This window comes from Grammomys surdaster, unplaced genomic scaffold (genome assembly GCF_004785775.1).
Source record: "Grammomys surdaster isolate TR1022 unplaced genomic scaffold, NIH_TR_1.0 125769, whole genome shotgun sequence".
Lineage (NCBI taxonomy): Eukaryota > Metazoa > Chordata > Mammalia > Rodentia > Muridae > Grammomys > Grammomys surdaster.
In genome coordinates, this window is record NW_021620600.1 from 127,499 (window position 1) to 149,236 (window position 21,738).

The 21,738-nt window shown below is 50.3% G+C and overlaps 1 protein-coding gene across 2 annotated transcripts in view; it reads right to left on the reverse strand.

Annotated features, from left to right (window-relative positions):
- The window catches only part of Myh14 (myosin heavy chain 14), a 57,848-nt gene extending 43,963 nt beyond the window's left edge, over window positions 1-13,885 (reverse strand). The window contains exons 1-7 of one of the 2 annotated variants that reach the window (XM_028788833.1): window positions 13,698-13,885; window positions 10,057-10,452; window positions 5,775-5,931; window positions 2,990-3,017; window positions 2,703-2,805; window positions 2,136-2,159; window positions 324-416 (exon numbers count right to left, since the gene is read on the reverse strand). In XM_028788833.1, coding sequence (XP_028644666.1) covers window positions 324-416; window positions 2,136-2,159; window positions 2,703-2,805; window positions 2,990-3,017; window positions 5,775-5,931; window positions 10,057-10,449 — 798 coding nt within the window. In that variant the 5' untranslated portion in view covers window positions 10,450-10,452; window positions 13,698-13,885. The remainder of the gene's footprint in view (window positions 1-323; window positions 417-2,135; window positions 2,160-2,702; window positions 2,806-2,989; window positions 3,018-5,774; window positions 5,932-10,056; window positions 10,453-13,697) is intronic. The other variant, XM_028788834.1, reaches the window with a different exon arrangement.
- Between the last annotated feature and the right edge of the window lie 7,853 nt (window positions 13,886-21,738).

Here is a 21,738-nt window from a genome sequence, read left to right on the forward strand (position 1 = left end):
AATGGTGCAGGGCTTACGTCGTGTAAGGGGTCTCCCCAAATCCAAACCCCCTCCTTCTACATCAAGCTCACATCAGCAGTTAGTCTCACTCAGGGACTCTGCAGGCAATTCCAGTCCGGTCAACTTTGCTGAGCCACCAGCAGCCAGGTTGTAGGACCTCCTCCCTTAGACTCCAGGTTCAAACACCAGCCTCCTTCCTCAGACTCAGAGATCCTCCACAGAACTCCTCTCTCAAACCCTAGGGGTCCAGACCCCTGTCTCTTCCCTACCCCCAAATCGGGCCCCAGTCTTCTAGCCTGCCAGATGCACAGCCTCATACTCACAAAGCGCGAAGAGTTGTCGTTCTTCACCGTCTTGGCATTGCCAAAGGCCTCTAGGATGGGATTGGCTTGAAGAAGCTGCCGCTCTAGCTCCCCCTGTGGGGCATGGGAGATGGTGCATCAGTGAGAAAGGGAGGCTCCCTCCTCAGGGGGCCAGGCATTGGGGCTGGCCTTCTCTGGGTGGGGCCTTTTGTATGGGGGTGGAAGAGTCTTGCCTGCCGGTGTGTATAGTGAGGGGAACAGAGACAATTCTTGGAGATTTACTGTTGAGTGGATGTAAAACAACCAAACAAAGGGGAAAAATGTTGCAGAACCAGTCTTGTTCCCATTAATAAGAAACGAAGTAGGTTAGAAACTACAGCACAAACAACATGGTTATTACTAGACATACATGGTAGTAAACACAGGGAGAGAGGTCTGCGAGAGTGCACACCAAATTGTCAGCCACTGTCTGCTGACATGTTTACTGCTGCAGTTCATGGGTCCCCACACATCACTTGTGGACACGAGGATAATATATATTCTACTAAGCATAGAACATGCTTCAAACACCCTGGTGCACAGCGGGCAGTCAGTAAACGGTAGTTTTGTGCTTTGAAGGCAGTTCCTTATTCTGAGCTTACTTCTAGCTCCTCCGGTGTCAGAGCCAGGCACACAGTGGGTGCTCAGTGAATGGTACCTGAGTGTGTTGTCTCTGTCTACATCAGTGGCTTTGTCAAATGAGCAAAAAACCAAATGCAGCCCCGCACGGTGGCTCACACCTGTAACCCCAGCATTTGGGAATGTGAAGGAAGGAGAGCTGATATTAAGTTCAAGACCAGCATGTGTTATAGAGCAAATTCAGGGCCGGCCTGGGCTATGAAATAAGAGCCTATCCCAGAAAAAAATAAAACAAACAAAAAAAGATGATGTGCAAAGGGTCGTGTGGCTTGGTCCTATGAAAGCTTGTTTCTCCAGCCCCACTGGGAGGAGTGGCTCGGGTGTCTGGGTTACTGTGTAATAGTATCTGTGGCCTCTTTCTGTACACATGGCAGGCAGTACAGGCCCAGGCTGCATAGAGTAGGACTGGGGTGTGCACATAGTATGGCTTCTCTGGCAGTGAGGACCTAGTTTCATGGACACAGTAGGATTTCCATGAACCATAGAGGGGGCATGGCTCTGTGCAGACAGTAGGACTGCACTAAAAGCAGCATGGAATCTGGGCATGTGCACATAGTGGGGTCACCTTGAGTGGTGGCAGAGACCTTTGCTTTGTGCACGTGAATACTGGGGGAGGAGAGCAATTACAGGCACATAGTAGGACTGTACTAAGTGACAGCATGGAGTCTAGGCATGTGAATGCAGTATAGCTGGTGTGAATGATGGGGGCTTGGCCACGTGTACTGCATTAAATGCCAGGATGAGGCCTGAGCACGTGCACAACAGCAGGCCTGGCACAAACGTGAGAGAGCTGTCTTTGTAGACAGGGAGACCCAGCTAAATAGCAGTATGGGGCCTGGGTACGCATACATGCCAGGGCTGTCATGAAGGGCAGGGTACGTGTGGTTGTGTGTACATAAGGGACTTTCTATGGGCTTGGTTGAACACAGTGGGGCTCAGTGGCAACAGTAGACAACCTTGGCCTCATGCATATAGTATGTCTGAGCTAGATAGCCACGTGGTCCGGTCATGTGCATAACTGTCACCAGTGGCTTTGTGGGTCGCTGTGGAGCTGGTATGCCATTCTAGGACCCTGTCTCCTAGATGGCTGTGGGCTGGTGGCCTCAAGTGACACCGGGTGACACTGGGGTGGCAAGGGGATTTCCTGCTACTCACATAAGACATGGTGCTGACGGAGGTCTGAGGAAGTCACAGGACAGGACACACGAACCAGGACACCGCACATGGAACATGGACAGACATGCAGATGAACTGAGGGCCTTAGGGCAGAGCTGGGGCTGAGGGGCTAGGGAGTATGAGGCAGGGAAACCCCAGGGATTATGCACCTGGCTTAAATCCCACTGTACCACCTCCCTCTGCCCCTATCAGAACTCACCCACCATGACTGGGGCTTTCCGTGAGTATTGTTGGTAACCACTCCCTGAGGGCTCAGAGTCTAGGGGTACCTCTACCACCCTCCAAACCTAGACACAGGTCACCTAAAATCAGGCCTCAAAGTGAAGCATGTACCATGTGCCCAGTGCTATGGGCAACCAACAAGGCTACGAGCCAGCCTCATATCTCCAACCTGTTCACGCCTGACTTTGTGATGAGCACGTAGTAGGTGCTCAGGTAGCACAGGAAGACATAGGGCCCTGCACCAATTGTGAATGTGGACTGTATCCCAAGATAAAATATGCTGCCAGTGACATGTCTGGAGTGTACCAAGGCTGTGTGGCTTACAGGGACACCAGGTTCCTTCCTGCCCTTTGGAGATGATGCCACATGGGCCAGGTACTGGATGACCTTCTTGGTGTTCTCCGTCTTCCCAGCTCCAGATTCCCCCCTGTGGAGGTAGTAAGGGGACGTAGAGGGGGCAGGGAGACCAGGCAGCCCTACCCCACACATTAGCCATGCCCCCTGGCACTCTGCCATTTTACCCAATGCCGCACCCATGGGTGCCCTTCCCATTTGTGCAGAGCCACATTCTATGGGAGCTTCTGACTCTGGGGCCCTTTGGGATAACTCACGTGCAGAGAATGGACTGATCCTCACGATCTGCAGGGGACAGATGGAATGACATGTCACCTAGAGGATCTCCAAGTTTCCTAACCCCTTTGCATCTCAAAATCTTTCCAGAACCATAAGGAAATGGCAGAATTGTAATGCACAACCCTCCTGGGTTCAAATACCATCTCGTCACTAAACTTCCCTGAGTCACCCTACAGAAGCAGCTGCCCCTCTCTGAACCTTTATTTCCTCATCAGTGGCGACAAGGAACCCAAATTATACAGATGCAATTCGCCTGTCAACTTCAATGTGAGCCCCTACTGTGTGCACCCCTACTGTGTGCACCACCTCAGGCTAGGCATCAAAGACTCAAGAACTGGAAAGTGAGCTGTAAGCTAGACAGTGGTGGCGCACACCTTTAATCCCGGCACTCAGGAGGCTGAGGCAGGTGGATCTCTGAGTTCGAGTCCATCCTGGTCTACAGATCGAGTTCCAGGTCAGGCAGAGCTACACAGAGAAACCCTGTCTCAAAAACAAAAACAAAAGCAAACAAACAAAAAAGAATTGGACTGTGAGGTCCAGGAGCCTATAAGTCTAGCTTAGACTACTCTGACAGCAACCCTAGGCATAGTGCCACCATCGCATTATATACTCTGACCACCTACTAAGTGCTAGGTCCTATTATCTGAACAGAAAAGAACACTGTATAAGTGGTAAGGCGATGACTAGAGGATGGGGAGTCTCTCCATCTTCTCAAAGGAAGGCTCGTTTAGGACAGACTCTGGAAATCCTCAGGACAGCACGATAGTCGGCTTCAGTGTGATTCCAGAGTGAGCATCCACGTTTGTGTTCTACACGGACCTTATAAATGAATCTTACACACAGTCTATGTTTTCATGGGTGAAGATTCTGGACAGATCAAGGTGAGGGTGCAGGTTCTGTGCACAGAGAGTCAGTTTACAGATAGCACAATGGCATCCATCTAACTTGCTATGATGTACCCTGGGATGTGTGTCAGATCTGAACCAGCTTCGTGGTCCAGTATCCTCTTGTGTGACTATGGACCAGTCTCTGATTTGCTTTGTACCTCCATTTATCTATCCAAAAATGGGTTCAGCACAGTTCCTTGTCTAACAAGGCAAGAGTAGAGTCTGGGAATGTTTAAAACACATTCAAGATGGCTCAGTGGTTAAGAACACTGGCTGCTCTTGCAGAGAACCCAGGTTCAACACAATAGCCCACAATTTCAGTTCCCAAAAAAGATGAAATATATAAATCTTAAAAAAAATGGAAGAGTTAGATGGCTCAGTGGGTCAAGGCAGCTGCTACCAAGTTCAATGGCCTAGGACCTAGATAATGGTGACACGGTGGCCCACACAGCCCCACAGACCCTCACCTAGCCCTCACAAAGCCCTAGACTCAGTTCTCAGCACCACATGGACCAGGTATTGTATACACCTATCATGCCAACTCTCAGGAGATAGAGGCAGGAGAATCTGGAGTTCAGAGTCATCCTCAAGTACATAGGAGTTAAGGGCCACCCTGGGCTACATGAGAGCATCTCAAAAATACAAATGTCCAACAAAAAAAAAAAAAAAAAGAAAGAAAGAAAGAAGAAAATTCATGGCTTTTAAAAAAAATACAAATGTCCAACACAATACTCAGCACAGAGTGAATATGGGAAGCAGTGGCCAGGACCCTTGGTTCAAGTCCTACCTCAGCACCTACTCTTCAGTGTGGCCATGGGCAGTAACTGTACTGCCTCAGTTTCCCCATCTGGAAATGAGTGCTAATAAAAGAAACGACACCACAGGACTATTATGATGTTACATAATATAGCCGAAAGACTGCTATCCTAGAGACTTCTTTACCTTGCACAGAGACAGACTGACCCTGAGTGATGCAGTGGACAATGGCATCACTGGCAGACCTACAGACAATGCCTCACTACAGCAGAAGCTTGCTTCCGGAGATTGACCCTCAGGGGACTGACCACAAGAGGGAGCACATTCAGGGGCCTTCACGTGGTTAACCAAAGGCAAGGTGGCTTGCTTGGACTAATCAGAAATTAACAGCAGAAAGATAGGGCGAGGGGCCAGGGAGACATTTAGCTGATCAAGTGCTACCAATCCTGAGGACCTGAGTCCGAGCCCCAGCCCACCCCACAAAAGGCTGGGCCTGGCGAGGCCCACCTGTAACCCCGTGCTGTGGAGGCAGAGACAGGTGGATTGCAGGGGCTCAATGGCCAGCTAGTCCACCCTATCTGGCAACTTCCCGGCCAGTGGATAACGTAGGAAAGACATCTGAGTTCAGTTCCTAGCATCCACTTCAGGCAGCTCACAACCACCTGTAAGTTCAGCCCCAGGGGATCTGATGCCCTCTTCTGGTTTCCATGGGTACTGCGTTCACATGCACATACCCCACAGACTCACATACACATATACATAATTTTGAAAAAAGCTAAAAACAACAACAACAAAAAAAACCCACAAAACAAAATCAAAAACAAAACAAAAAACCAAGGAAGGAGTGAGGCCACATAACCTGACCCATTATCATGCATGACGCAGATGCCCCATGTCACACACTTGCTGTCTCTCTGGAAAACCTCTACAGAAGCCAGTGACAACTGTCTTTCAAAATATTACTGCCACAAATACAGAGGCAGATCCTTTTTTTAAAGGCCTACATGGTAAGAACTGGATCCTCGCCCACCGTCCGATGCATTACCCAGCGATGGTTCAAGCCTAGCCCTGGCTCCCTGCAGCCCACCCGGTCCTCCTCCAGTGCTGACCATACACTCACCCTGAAGCATGCTGCGGTACGCGCCCTCCGTCACGGCATACACGTGAGGTGGCACCTCGTGACGCTTCTTGCCCCGGTACATTTCAACAATGGCCTCCGTGTAGATGGGCAGCTGCTTGTATGGGTTAATGACCACACAGAAAAGGCCAGAGTAGGTCTACGGCAGGCAAGAGGGGAGAGTGTGTCAGGTGGCTGCCCTCAGCGAGGACAGAGCTGTGGTGGACAGCTGGGTGCATACGCCAAGAGGAAACCTGTAGAAGGCAAAAGGCATATCTATGCCACCCCCCCACAAAGCTACTTTGTTCTCCCGGTGTGCTGTTTATTTTGGTTTACAAAAAAAGTCTTCCTACATAGCCTTGGTTGGACTGAGACTTACAGGAATCCTCTTGCCTCTGCCTCCCCAGGGCTGAGATTATGGGTGTGTGTCACTGTGCCTGCATGCATGTCTATGTACCCAGGCTTCTGGCTTCCCGGGTACACATGGAAGGAAGACACATGACCATTTGTTAAAGCCTCAAGGCTAGAAATGAAACCGTAGAGGCAACAGTGTGTGCCTGTAACCCCATCATTCAGGAAGCTGAAGCAGGGGGACTGCTATGAGTTCCAGGCCAGCCTGAGCTACAGAATCAGAGCGTATCTTACAAAAACAGAAGGCTGGAGATGTACTCAATCTGCAGAGAGTGTGCCTGGCACACACAAACCCCTGGGTTCCATCCCCAGCACCCCATGTGACAGGCACACGCATCATCCCAGCACCCAGGAGGTAGTCAGAAATATCAGGTCATCTGACTGCATACGGAGTTTGAGAGTAGCCTGGGCTACATGAAATTCTGTAGGCCTATTTTCACAAAACCTAAAGAAATAAACAAGAGATGAAGGAGTCAGATATGGTAGACAGCTTATCATCCCTGCACTCTAAAGGCTGAAGCAGGAGGACTGTTGTCAGCCTGACATTCTGCTGAACTCACAAGGGTGTCAAGATCGACAGGAAACACCATCCACAGAAGTGTCTAAATAACCAAGAACTAGTTAGTCCTTTAGCTAAGTCAGCCCAACAGCTAACTAGTCTAATGCACTAGAGGCAGCCAGCTGAATTAGCTAGAAAGCTCACCACTCATAGCCACAGCTGCTTATTAGTTAAGCTAGTAGCCAGTTGCTGGCTTTCTAATGGGTTACCTGCTCTCCCCTCCCACCTGGCTGCAGGAGGGTGTAGCCACCAGGATGCCTGGTATTACCTCCTCATAGAGGGGGGCAGGGCAGCTGGCCACAAGCGGGAGAACCGGTCAGCCTAGTATCTGTCTCCCTAGTCTCCCAGGCTGCTCCCACTGGGCTCTCAGAGGTCTCAGGGTGGGGCGGCTGGACCACATTCCCTGAGAGGGTATCTCATGGCCGCTGGCGCCAGAGCCCACTCCCCATGCCAGCCCCTCAGGCCAGACACAGCTTGGGTAACACCCAGGATGGAAACTCTAGCTGGCCAACAGGGCCAGGGAAAAAGGGAAGCGGCTGCAGTTCCTGGAGGATCCCCTGGAAGGGTCTGGAAGGGCTGCCTAGCCCAGAGAGCTCTGGAGACAGGCCTAGTCCTCCCTGCACCCCACACCCCTACCCATAGTTTGAGGATGTTCCCTTGTCTGGCTTCCTCTGGAAGAGGTAGACAGCCTGCCTCATTACAAAGGCCCAGGGATTAAGAGAGAATGGATATGAGCCAGCCAAGGTGGCCCCACCCCCCTCTCCAAACACCAGGCTGTGATGCTCCTGTTACAGTCCCACCTAGGAGCCAAACCTGGCTGGGCTTTAACTGTCTAGGGTTGGAAGCCAGAGGCTGAGGTTCTCAGCTGTGTGCAACTTCCAGGAAGGACTGATCCCCTTAAAGACTCAGTGGTAACCAGGTCTGGTAAGCATAGGCCTGCCATCATAGCTTCTCTGGAGTCTGAGGCAGGAGGAAAGGCAACCAGTGAGAATTTGTCTCAAAGTAAAAAAAGATCTAAAGATGCGGTTTAGTGGTTAGGGCCCTGCCTAGAATCCCCCAGTGAGGGGCTGGGGGCGTGGCTCACAGTGAGGGGCTGGGGGCGTGGCTCACAGTGAGGGGCTGTGGGTTTAGCTCATCATGAACAAGGCTCTGAGTCTGATCACCAATACTGTAGGGAAAAAAGCCTCAGAGTTCAGCCCTGGATAATGGAGTTTGAAGCTTCTTCCTAACAGGGATCTAACAGTGTCCTAACAGTGACACACTGTCCCATGTCACATGGAGCAGAGTGTTCCTTACATAGTCATTAACACCAACCCTCTTCCTTCTACCTCTATAGTCCCATTAAAGGGACCAATTCCCTTATTAAGTCAAGGTCCCTGGGGACCTCAGCCTCTACTCCTCTCCTTGACATCAGTTAGCCAGTCAGTGAATACATACCATGCACTGGACATCAGACAGGATCTGAGCCTGAATCTTGGTGCTACCAATTTCCTACTGGTCTACCTGAGCAAGTAGTGTCTCTAGGTATCACTGTTTCCATCAATGGGGACAAAAATTGTGCTTCCCACCTGACATGGCTGAAAGCCTGTCACAAGTTAATGTGGCTTACTGGGAACTCAACACTGCTCAGATCCTGCAACACTGTGCATGTTTGCATGATAGTATTATCAGCTTCTGTTAGGCCAAGCTGAGGGGAAAGGGCGAGGCTGGTCCCTACCTGTGTCCTTGGCTAGGGGAGGGAGGGTAGTGAGCAACAAGATTCCTTAGGAAAAGAACTCAGAACTGTGCCTAGCAGCAGAAGCTATGTATATCCAGGCTAGTGGTTATTACCAGGGCTAGATGGGCTTCCATGGATTCCTCAGTGACTGTGGGCCCTGGGCCCAGGTCACGTAATATTCTGGAATGTTGGGTGACATCAACAGTCCCCAGCCAAGAAGCCAGCCAAGAACTCAACAATGGCACTCAGAACAGTGCTCAGTACGACATAAGTACTTAATAAATATTTACCAGTCTTTCTCAGGGGTTTTTTCATTATGGCTATAACATTCTTTGTTAAACTCCATAATCCTGTTTGCTCTCTTAAATGGAGTTAATCACACCTTGGCTGTCCACGAGACACACCCTGCAAGCTTATTTAAAAGAAAAGAGGGGAAAAAAAAACCCAAAACCTATGTTCATGTCATGCCCACCATCATCCCAGAGTTCCACGTTGGTGGTAGTGGTCTGAAGCAGTGAGCAGTGACCAGTGAGTATTTCTAGAGACAAATGATTCTAACATGAAGCAGGATGTGGAACCATATCTTGTATTAAACAACTTCCTGTACACCACCTGTGTGCTATGCAGACATCAAAAATGGATCACAGAGCTTGGCAGACCACCTTAATCAACCTGGACATCATCAATCTCATCACACTATTTTGTTTCACTCTGTTGTTTTGAAATAGTATATCACTCTATAACCTAGCTAGCCTCAAAGTCAAGATTCTTCTGCCAGGAAGTAGTGAGATGGTTCAGCTAGTAAAGCTGTGTGCCACCAAGCCTGATGATCTGAGTGCGAGCCCTAGGTGTTTAGAATAGAACCAATACAGCAAGTTGTACTCTGACCTTATACTCCTACTCCCAGATCAACAAATGTTGTCATTTTTTAGAAGATCCTCCTCTCTTCTCCATGACTTGTTATATGATGGATTTTATTTTCATTTCTTTCTCTTGATTTTTAGTAAAATGGGGTTAATAATGGCCACTGCCTTGCTGAACAGAAGTAGATGAACTAATGGGATTCATATAGGCTTAGTATTAATTAATTTTCATTCTTTATTATTACATAATAACAAAGGTACCCTCATAAGGGACAATCCAGCCAGGTGGAAGCAGGCTTCAGTCATCCAGTAAGATATAAGCTGGACCAGTCTTAAGGTTGCAAGCCTGCCATTCAAGCTACTCTGAGGGATGAGGCAGCAGGAGCCCAAGTCAGAGGGCAGCTGCAGCTAAGGCAAACAAACAAACAAAGAAACAACCCAGAAGGGGAAGTCGTTCAGTATTCAAGGAAGTGCCTAGAATCCCCCAATCAGAGGTTAGGGCTCAGTGGTGGAGCCCTCGCCTAGGATCCCTCAGTGAAGTGCCAGGGGCATTGCTCAGTGTTAGAGCATCTGTCTAACTTCGCCTCCTACCCCACTCCATACAAAACAAAAGCATCGTAATTTCCCACTAGTTGGAGAACAGTCACAGGACATGAGGCAAATACTCTAGACCACTCCCTGCTAATCCAGGTCAGGTTGGTGACACCTGGCACCCCACCCAGGCATGTCACTCACATAAATGAGCCCGGAGTAGTAGCGTTCTCGCAGGTTGTGCAGGACCGAGGCCTCGTTGAGGCAGGTGAGCTCAGCCATATCTTCTGCTTTGCTGAACTTGGGTGGGTTCATGCGCTGGATCTGGTCCCTGGGCAGCCGCAGGCGCCGCCCACTCTCCGCCAGCTCCACTTCTGCCTCCTCCTCCCCTTCATCCCGCAGGGCTGCTGCCTCGAACCCATGCAGTTCCGAGGGCACCCACACCATGCGCCGTGCTGTCCACTCCACTGGTGGCCCTCCAGGGCCACCTACGTTTGGCATCCGGGGTGCAAAAAGGAACGGCTGGGCTGCCTCAGGCACCGGGCCTGGCCTGGAGGCCACCTTCCTCCCAGGCACGGACAGGGTCACTGCGGCCATGATCTGTGGGAAGAGAGTAGCCACATCACTTGGACAGTCCCTCTCCAATTTCTTTGCTTTGCTCGTACTAGGGCTTAAACGCCTGGCATGCTAGAGAAACACTCTACCCTTGAGGCATGTCCCTAGACTTTTGTTTCTTTGTTTGTTTTTTTGTTTTGGTTTGATTTTTTGCAACAAGATATAGCCCTGGCTGTCCTGGAACTTGCTCTATAGACCAGGCTGGCCTTGATCTCAGAGATCCCGCTGCCTCTGCCTCCAGAGTGCTGGGATTAAAGGTGCATGCCACCACTGCTCTTCAACTTCTTAATTTTAAAACAAGGTCTTGCTAAGTCAGTTCGGGATGGCCTTGAACTTACAACCCACCCTGCTTCAGCCTTAGAGTAGATGGGATGATAAGACTTGCCCACGTTTACAAAAAAACCCAACATTTAAACCAGGCTGGTGGCCCATGCCTTAAATCCTAACACTAAGGAGGCAAAGGCAGGCAGATCTCTGAATTTTAGGCCAGCCTGGTGGACAGAGTGAGTTCTAGGACAGCCAGGGATACACAGAGAAACCCTATCTCAAAAAACCAAAATAAATAGATAAATAAATACATTAATTTAAAAAATCACCATAGGCTCCTGTACTCACACATACACCCCCCCGCCACACACACACAGAATTTAAAGTAAAATAAATAAATCTTCTTGTAAAAGATGTATTATTTGTGTGTATGTGTGTGTGCTCTCGTGAGTTTATATGTACTACACGTATGCAAGTTCCCACAGAAGCCAGAAGGGGGCAGCAGCTCCCTGGAACTGGAGTAATGGGTTGTGGTTGCAGTTCTCTGCAAGAACGATTAGTGCCACAAAATGCCAGCGGTCTCTAGACCCCACTTAAAAAAATATTTTATGTGTAAGGGTGTTTGCCTGCATGTGTGTCTATAGCACATGCATCTCGTACCCATGGAGGCCAGAAGAGGGATTCCCTAGAACTGTAGTCACACATAGATGGTTCTGAACCACCGTGTAGGTGCTGGGACTTGAGATTCCCTGGAAGAGCAGCCAGAGCTGTTAACCACACAGACACCTCTCCAGTGCCCACCCCTAAATGTGGTTACTATAAAACTTAAATACACTCTTGACTTGTGCTCGCTTTATACTGGGCAGTACCATTCTAATCTCAAGAAACAGAATAAAAAGATACATTGTTATAAACATGTAAACTGTTTAAACAGTGATAAATGGCTGTCAGAGGGCAGGGGAAGGGCCTTGCTGGGGCTGGGGCTGTGTTCACATTTTTAACTGGACTGACTGGAGAGCCCTTCCCTAGTGTCTTGCTTTTCAAAATAAAGACCTGAGTGTCTCTAACCAGCAAGCTACTGGGATGCTGGGACAAAGCAAAGGCCCTGGGGCAGGAATGTGTCCCCGTGTCTGCAGCCTAAATGAGAAGCAGACAGAAGGTGAGGTAGCAAGGACAATAAAGGTTGTCACCACAGTTTACACTCTGAGATGGGGCCCAGGTGGGGCATGGCTGACGTTTGTCACCAAGTTCTCTGTGCATTGCTGGTCCTGCCTGCCCCATAATTACAGGTTGACCACCCAATCCTTGTTTCTCTGGCTTCATGCATTCACTCTTTCTCAGGTTCACTCAACATTCTCAGAGGCCTTTCAGAGCCCAGGCTCTGGAAACCTGTCACGAGTCGCCTTTCAACAGGTCTTGGTGTATGGACCCAGCTAAGTCTCAAGAAGCTTCCAGGAGGCAGTCAGGGTGTCAGGGCTTCTCCCCCCACTTCCAGGGCTACTGACTAGGAAACTCAGCCATTTCAGGGTTGTCCACTATCCCACAGAAAATGTCCCACAGCAAGCAGCCCCTACTGACCCACCACCTCATCACCAATCAGAGAACACCTGAAGACACCTGTGTCCCTCTCTTCCATTGTCACCTCTGTGCACCAGGCCAACGGCATCTCCAGCATACCTCTTGGGGACATCCATCCAAGCACTCAGCTTGTTCAAGAGCTATCCTCTCAGATCTTGTCCCTTCAAGCTTGCCCCAGGAGCCTCTCCCACATGCAAACTTCCTCTGTCTTGGGCTCCTCTCGGCCCTCCTGAAACCCACTGCCACCAGTAGCCTGGTTCCCAGTCACTTTGCCCCCCTGTGCTCTACAAGTGGTCAGCCCCAAAGGGCCAAGGATCACCCCAGGTTCCAGTGTAGTAAAGATATACCCAGAGCCAAGCCCCATCCCAGGGACTTTACCCCACCCCACCCACCTGCTTCCTCTCCAGCCTTGTAGCCTTTGACCAGGAAGGGTTTGGTGGCGTTGTACCTCCCAGTCCTACTGTTCCCAACAGCTTAAGAGCAGCCTCAGCCTCCTCAGACCCAGAGTCCAGGCCCAGAACCCCAGAGTGGGATCTCCAGCTCTGTCTCCATTAGACACAGGTGTTGTCGAGAGGCTCACTGCAGTTGTGGGTTAGAAGTGGGGATGTGGGGGGTCAGGGAAGTTGAACAAGCCAAGAGGGTGGGCCCAGAGCTTGGCCCCAAATGGCTGAGCCCCAGCCACACACCCCTCCCTCAGGCAGCAGGAATGCGGTGCCAGGACTCATTAGTGTCACTTAGGCAGGTGAGAGCACCTGGGAGGAGCAGACAGAGCTGTGTGGAAAAGGAAAGCAGCCAGGGCCCCGCCCGCCTGGGCAGAGGCTGGGGCAGCACCAAGCTTATGATCTCAGCTAATGGTGAGCTCCCACCCTGCCCCAGCCTCCTCCCTCAGACTCAAGGGTCCAGGACCCAACTTCCTCCCTCAGCCACAGAGGTCCTGACCCCTGCTCTCCTTCCTCAGGCCCAGAGGTCCTCACCCCATCTTCTCTCTCAGACTCAGGGGTCCAGGACCCAACCTCTTCTTACAAACCCCGGGGTACTGACCCCAGCCCAGCCTCCTCCCTCAGACCTAGACTGGTGAGGAGCCCAGTCCTTTTTCCTCAGACCCAGGGATCCAGGCTCCAGCCCCCCTCCCTCAGGCACAGAAGTCCAGGCCCCAGCCCTCCTCCCTCAGGCACAGAAGTCCAGACCTCAGCCCTCCTCCCTCAGACACTGGGGGCCCGACCTCTGCCCTCTTCCCTCAGACACTGGAGTCCATGCTCAACTTCTTTCCTCTGACTTGGGGTACCTGGCCCATGATAGCTCCAGGAGCCTGGATCCTAACCCCCTCTCCTCCTGACCCAGCGCCCTGTAGCATAGCTCCTTCATCCCGCGGACCCCGAGGCTACCTGGGCGCCTGGCGGTAGAGATGGGGAGGCCTCGGAGTCCAGATCCTCTCCAGCACCCAGGTGAGGCCGGCTCTGCGGTCCAGCAAGAGGTGGGGCCTCTCCCGTCAGGAGGCAGGACCGTCTCTGACGTCTCCTGACACCTGCCAGGCTGGGCGGGGGCGGGGCACGGCACGGCAGCCAGCAGAGATAGAACCTGTTGCCAAGTGGGCGGCGGTGGGCAAAGGTGAAGGCCTGGCACAGAGCCGGACTGAGCATGCCTAGGGTTCGAATCTCTCTTCAGCCTTCTGACCCTCCGCTTTCTTCGCTAGGAATTTAGACTCATGAAATCAACAAAAATCACGTGAGGAAAAGGAACCAGGTCTCTGCTTTATCTTTTTTTTTTTTTTTTTTTTTAAACTTTGAATCTCAGTTTCCTCAACCCTGGAAGTGGGACATCCTAATCCTCAGATATGATGTCAAGATGCTATGCCAGCCTCAGAGTTTAGGGTCTTCTCTTCAAGGGTGAATTGAGGAGGAGACATAGGGTGGTTGTGTCTACAATAAACTTCTGGCTTAAGAGGTATTAAGAGGTATGACTTACAGAATAATATATCTTTCTTTTTTGTTATTCTGATACAGGGTCTTATGTAGCCCAGACTCGCCTGAAACTCATTGTGGAGCTGAGGCTGGTCTTGAACTCCTGATTACTATTATGATATTTTAAAAAAGCCACAGGGCCAGGCACACCAGGTCCCTGCATTCCCCACTGGTCCAGTCTCCACCTTTCACTCCCTGTGAAATGGAACGCACATCAGCCACCTCGAATCCATTGTCCTACACTGGAGAGGAGTTTAAAGTTATACATTAAAGTGCCCACGTCCATTGTGAAGGCACACAATGGAACACAACTTAGTAAGGCGTGGTGGCCTACTCCTGTCACCTCAGCACTTGAGAGGCTCAGGCAGGAAGGTTGGGGGTTGAGGTCAGCTCGGTCTACACAGTAAGTTCAGAAACTATCTCAAAAAAAAAAAAAACCTAACTAAACCAAGGTAAAACAAAACAAACTGGGACACCCAGCCAAACACATTCTTCCCTGCCCCTGGCCCTGCCTGTCACGACTCCTCTCTCTGGTCCACAGCTTTTTCCTCCTCTGACATCTGACACAGTAGTCCTGGGAGCTGGGGACTGGAGACCATGACTCAGGTGTTCTATCACGCAACGTCCCAAGCACTGCCTCAGTTTCCCCTTCTGCAGAACAGATCGTGTGACGTCTTCAGAGATGACCCCAGACTCCCTGGCACAAGGTGGGAACCGGGCGGGGTGACTGCAACCCTCCCCTTCCCCTTCCCCGACCCTGGGGTCACTTGCACCCAGGTTGAATGTCTCGACCCACCCCTTTCCAGGACCCCTGTTGTAGCCCACCGGCTCTGGCCTCCCCAGGTCTGGCTGGCCCTGACCAACCCTTGGGGCGCACCACGGGGGGAGGGCCCCCGGACACTCACCGGCGCCCAGGGCGGTCCAGAGGCCTCGGCCTGGACAGAAAAGGAGGCAGGACCTGCGCTGGACGGCCCCGCCCACAGGTAGGCATTACGGACCAATCAGCACTTGCTGCGGCCCGCTCCGACCTCGCCCCTGGGGCTCAGTGCTGCCCAATCAAAAAGAACGGCTGGCGCGCCAGGCCAATCAGAAGTTGGCAAAGCGTGCCAGGCGTGGGAAAAGAACCTGGCCGAGAGTGTGCGGCAGTAGGTGGGGCCCGGGCCTGATGGCCAGCAGGAAGCACCAATAGAGAGACTTGGGAAGCGGCCAGCAGCTGCTGGATGAAGGGGACGGGTGAATGGGCCGCTTTGTAAACAGGCATGAATGGATGCCTTTGTGCGCACCCGTAGGGGGCGGCGGGAGGCCGGAATGCCTGGGTCCCCCGGGAGCTGGTGTGCGGACACACATCAAGAAGCCGCTTTTGTAGAGTGCAGACCCTGAGCAGACCCAGTGCAGGTGGATAGCAACTTCATGGGTCAGAATCATCATTTATTGAGCTCAAAGCTGTGTGAAGCATTTCCACTACATAATTTCACTAAAGCCTTGAACTTAGTGCCATTGAGACCTTATTTTGGAGCTAGGGCTAGAGCTGGGGCATAGTCAGTAGAGGGTTTGCCTACCATGCACGAAGCCCTGGGTTCCACCCCAACACCTTGCAAAACAGGAGTGATGGCACCTGCGAATCATCCCAGTCCTGGAGAACTGGAGGCTGGAGGATCACGAGTTCAAGGTCATCCTATGGCTATGTAAAGAACCTTAGGCCAGCCTAGATTATAGGAGACCCAGACTCAGAAAAAAAAGCAAAAACCCAAACCTCATCTGGAGGACCACACCTACCATCCTAGCATTAGGAGGCTGAGGCAGGAGGACTGCAATGAGTTGAGGTCATGGATTTAAACAAAGTGATTGTGACTCCATCTCAAAGTACAAAAAGAAGGCTTAAGATGTGGCTGTTATATAGGACTGTAAAGCACTAAATTCAAATCACACTACTGCAAAAATAAATATAAGCAAACAAACAATAAATAAGTACCAAAGCCCCTCCCCAGCTCGCCTCCCAGCTGCTCAGCCCCCAGCCCGTATCCGGGCTGCTCCATGGCCGTTTAAGCACTTGGATCTGCCTCAGGCTTTGAACAGTCTCCCAAGTTTGTTGTCTCCTGTTGTGGTTTTTTAAAAACATGTTTTTAATGTGTATGGGTGTTTTACCTGCATACATGTATGTGTGCTATGTGTATACAGTGCTGTTGGAGGTCAGAAGGGGGGGTCAGACCTCCTGCCACTGGAGTTACAGATGATTCTGAGCTGCCATATGGGTACTGGGAATTGAACCCAGGTCCTCTGGAGAAACAGCCAGTGCTCTGAACCACTGAGTCACTGTTTGCAGGCCTGCTTCTTTGTTTCTGAGACAGGGTTTCATTCATCCTTGGCACTCTGTTGTCCATTTGGAAATGACAGCTCAGGTGTCTGTACCCAATCAACCTACCTGCCAACTACCGATATCATCGACCCGATCAAGGCTAAATCTACCTAGCAACCAGTAATGTCATCATCTGTCTTTACCGGCCTGGTTCCGGAGGTGGAGTTAGCTCTGCTTGCTCAGCCTAAGGGGAGATCAGACTACCTTACGTATAACAGAGGCTGACTCTGTTTCTGATCGCTCTGCCTTTGCCTTCTGAGTGTCGAAACAGCTGGTATGCATCACTACACATGGCTTAGCAGGCTTTGTTTGCTGGGATTTTCTTTGCCTGCTAATATTTAGTGAGAACACACACAGTTCTAAGCTCTCAATGTACATTAAATTCCACACCATGGACTCACCAGCACTATGCAGTTGGTCCTGCTACCGCACACATTTTACAGTTGTGGGCACAGAAACCAAGCTGCCTCAGTGAGATCACTTCCTGTCTCTACTGTACCACCAAGGATAAGGCAAGACCAAAGAACCAAGTCCAAAGGAAGCATTCCTCTGCCTCTAAACCCTCCAGCTATCTTCCATCACACCATCCAGAATACATGCTTGAGGTAAAGTCCCACTACGTCTCCTTGGAGATCTTGATACACACATCATCATCATCATCATCATCATCATCATCATCATCTGCAGGATACTCTCAGTTATATTGTGAGCCTCTGGTTGTCTGTGTCTGGTCTTCTCCCTCCGAAGTTCCTCTCGAGTGGATAAGCTGAACTAGAGAAATTGGTGTATGGGGAATGAAACGCCCAGGCATGTGTGACCAGAAAAGGAATAGAACATGAAAGCTTCTTTAATCCCAGCTTGCAGAGTGACCTGGGTCTGTAGAACCTGATCACTAGTCTGGAAGGTGTGGGGAAAGCCAGCAAGGAGCCGAGATAATACCCCAAAATGAAAGGTTTTGACTGGGTCTGAGGCCCAGTTGGTACAGTGCTTGCCCAGCGTGCACGAAGCCCTGGGTTAGGTCCCCAGGGTCACATGAACTGAGTGAAGTGATATGTACCTGTAGTTCCAGTATTTTGAAGGTGGAAGCAGCAGGATCCAGAGTTCAAGATTCCACATCACCCAGCCAGAATGGCCCTCATCAAGAAAACACACTAGGCCAGCAAAATGACTTACCAGGGATAAGTGCTTGCCACCAAGCCCCATACACTGAGTTCAACCCCTGGAGCCACACCAGGAGGCAAAAGCTGCAGAGGGCCACTACCCTGAGACCAGATGGTCTACATATCGAGTTCTGGGCCAAGTAGGGCTACACACTGAAGCCTTATCAGAAAAACAAATGAGGACTGAGATGATATCAAGGGAAGGCACTTGTCACCAAGCCTGAGGACCAGAGTTCTGTCCCGGGGACCCATGTGGTGGAGAGAGAGAACCAGCTCTCCACACCCCACACTGTCCTCTGACCTCTACAATGTGCTGTGGCAACATGCACTCCACTCATGCATGTGCATGCACACACACAAACACATACAGAGACGGGGGCCACGAATACTCTGTTGGGAAAAGCACCTGCTGGCAAGCCTACTGACCCACAGTAAAAGAACAGGACCAACTCCTGAAAGTTGTTCTCTGCCCTGAACACATACATTGTGGCTGTGGCTGTCCTACACAAACATACTTCCCCACTAATAATGGGTGCCTTTTTTTTTCTCCAGTTTTCTGAGACAGGGTTTCTCTGTGTGTAGCTCTAGCTGTCCTGGAACTCACGCTGTAGACCAGGCTGGCCTCAAACTCAGAAATCCGCCTGCCTCTGCCTCCCAAGTGCTGAGATTAAAGGTGTGCGCCACCACTGCTCGGCTCATAGCTGTGGAGGTGGCACAGTGTTTAAGAGCATGTGCTGCTTTCCCTGATGACCCAAGTTCAACTCCCAGCCTCACACCTACCTCTAACGCCAGCTTCAAGGCTGACGCCTGCTCTGGCCCCAGGGCCATCTTTACTCCCATGTACAGACCCACCGATTCATAAACAGATAGATATGTTTGTGTGTGCACACACTCATCAAAACAACTCATTTTTCAATTTATGTGTATGGGTGTATGTCTGTAGTACATGTGTCCAGTGCCTGTGGAGACCAGAAGACAGCATGGCTCTCCTGAAACTAGAGTTACAAATGCTTGATTGCAGCCAAGTAGATCCTGGGCATTGAACCTGGGTCTTCTACAAGAGCAGTGCATGTACTTAACCACCAAGTTTTCAATTCTGCTCCCAAATGTTTTTTTTTTTTTCCAAACTAAAAGTTGGAACTGGAGAGATCGCTCAGCCGTTCAGATGACTGCTGCTCTTGGAGAGGTCCGAGACTGGGTTCCAGCTCACAAACACCTGCAACCCAGTCCAGGTTATCTGACACCCTCTTCTGGCCTTTAAGGGTACTGCATTCACATGGTACACATAAATACACATACACATAACATTTTGTTTTGTTTTTGGAGACAGGATCTCTCTGTATAGCCCTGGCTGCCCTAGAATCTACTATACAGACCAAACTGGCCTCAAACTCACAGAGATCCATCTGCCTCTGCTTGGATTAAAGGTGTTCATTGTTATGGCTGGCTCACATAAAGATTTTTAAAAAAATAAATCTAAAAAACAAAACAAAAAACAGGCGCAACAGACAGCCTGGCAGTTAAGATCACTAGCTGCTTTTGAAGTAAACCCAGGTTCTATTGTAGCATCTGTATGGACGCACACAATCATCTGTAACTCCAATTCTAGGGCGTTCAATACATTCTTCCGGTCTCTGCAGGCACCTGGCATGCATACATGGCACAGGCATGCATACATACATACAGGTAAAAGCCATAAAATAATAAAGTAATTTTACTTATCCAGGCAAAACATGGATGTATCTCAAAAAAATCCATGCACTTAAAACAATAAATAATTTTTTACATGGTAAAGCTAATCCAAAAATAGAAGTACCACACAAGCAGCTGTACCACACGTGGAAGTGCACCTCAAGCACCCTGAGGTATTACCCCACAGACACATCTGCTCGCCCATGCTCACTGCCTCTCGAGTCACAAAAACCAGGAAGTAGAAGAAGCCTAGATGTCCAGCAGCGGATGAGTAAATAGAGAATGTGGTGCAGACACAATGAAGCCTTATTCGGCTGCAAAGAGGACAGAAATCATGTTCTCTGTGGGAAGATGGGGGACTGTAAACCATGTTAGAAGATCTCAGATAGAGACAGCTTCAAAAAGACAAATACTGCATGCTTTATCTCACAGGTCAACTCTAGATTAAGATATATTACAAATAATAATCATACATGATATGTTTCACTATCATATATAACACGAAAAGTAGAAGGGGTTTGGGTGTGGCAGTTCAAGACTATCATTCCAGCACTTGGGAGGTGGATGCAGGAAGACCTTCAAGTCAAGGCCAGCCTGGGCTTACCAGAAGAGCTGGGTCAGCCTGGGCTATGTGAAAAAGTGTCCCTTTAGGAAAGTCAAGGTGGTAGTGACAAACACTCAGAAGGCAGCAATAGGCAGATCTCTGTGAGTTTAAGGCTAGCCTGGTCTATACAGTGAGTTCCAGGACAACCAGGGTTACATAGTGAGAGCCTGTCTAACAACAACAAAAGAGCTTCGAAGATGGCTCAGTCAGTAAAGTACTTGCAGTGCAAACACAAAGAACTGGGTTTTCAGTCCCCCCATACACATACACCCATGTAATAAGACAGGAGTAGTGGTGCAAGGCGGAAATCCCAGCACTGGGCAGGCAAAGGCAAGAGGGGCCCCAGGGCTCACTAGTCAGCCAGGTGGGCTAAACTGACATGTGCTAGATTCAGTGAGAGACTGTGTCTCAACAAATAAAGAGAAGAGCCAGTGGGATAGTTCATCGAGGGAAAGCGCGTGCTGCCTGTTCGGAGGACCTGCATCTCACCCAGGGACCCATGTGGTGGGGGAGGGGGCATCAGTCTCTGCGCAGGGAAAGAGGACAGAAAAACCGAGACAGTCACAGGCTGGATAGGACACAAGTACGTTACAAATATTTCTGAAAATATAGTAATTAACCCACCCCTTTCAACTTTAAATTTGAAACTAAAATGTGTAATTAGATACGTGAACTGATAGAGCCCTCCCCACCCCAAATCTGAAGCTGAAAGGAAAAAAGACAGGGAGTCAGGGGTTGATGGCTGCCCCATGGTGCAAGAGAGTTTTGTGTGAGCACAAAAAGTGGGGGACCTTGGACACCACAGAGCAGGGGGTGAGCTTGTAATTCTGTCTGAATGTTCTCCAAGGCAAAGGCTTGGGTGATGCCAGCATTATTTTTGGTCGCTGTTGTTCTGTCGTTGGTTGTTGTTCTGGCTCATGTGACTCTGGGCTGGAAGTAGCCCCAGGACCAGAGAGAGTTGGCAGGCTTCTGTGATTCAGGGGACAAGTGGCAGGCCCTGCTCTGCACAGAGAAATATTTAGAGTGCCTGCTGTGTCCTGGGAGCTGCTCCCGTTTGGGGCTGGCTCGATCTCCTGCCTAAAGCAAGATGTTAGAAACTCCCCAGTTTTACCAGGTCTGGGCTGTAACTATCTGGCTCTGACAAGAGGTGGAGGTGAGAGGTGGATGGATGGATGAACTCATGTACAAATAAAGCTTTATTCATAGGCACAGAGTGACTGTGGCCCTTGGACTGAAGGTAGGAAAGCTCAGTCTTGGTTTCTCAGAAGATGACAAGCATAAAGATTTAATAGTCTGTCTACCTGGGAGGTGTCAGGATGCAGGTCACCCATGGCTACATCCAGTTTATCTCTCACTCTGGATTCGTATCTAGGGGGTCTTCTGGTGACACTGAGAGGGTAAGCAGGGTTTCCACTGGACCACCAAGTATTGTCTGTCCCCCTCAGCTTCTCTGGCCCCACCTCCCTTTCCTGGCTAGTTCTTGTCAACTTGAGCCACCTGAGAAGAGGGAACTTGTGTGGGGCACGGTCTTGATTGACGACTGCTGTCAGAAGGCCCGGCTCACTGCGGGTCATAACACCACTAGGCAGGTGGTCCTGGGTATGAGAAGTCAAGATGAGCACAGGGAGCAAGCCAGTGGGCAGCACTCCTCCA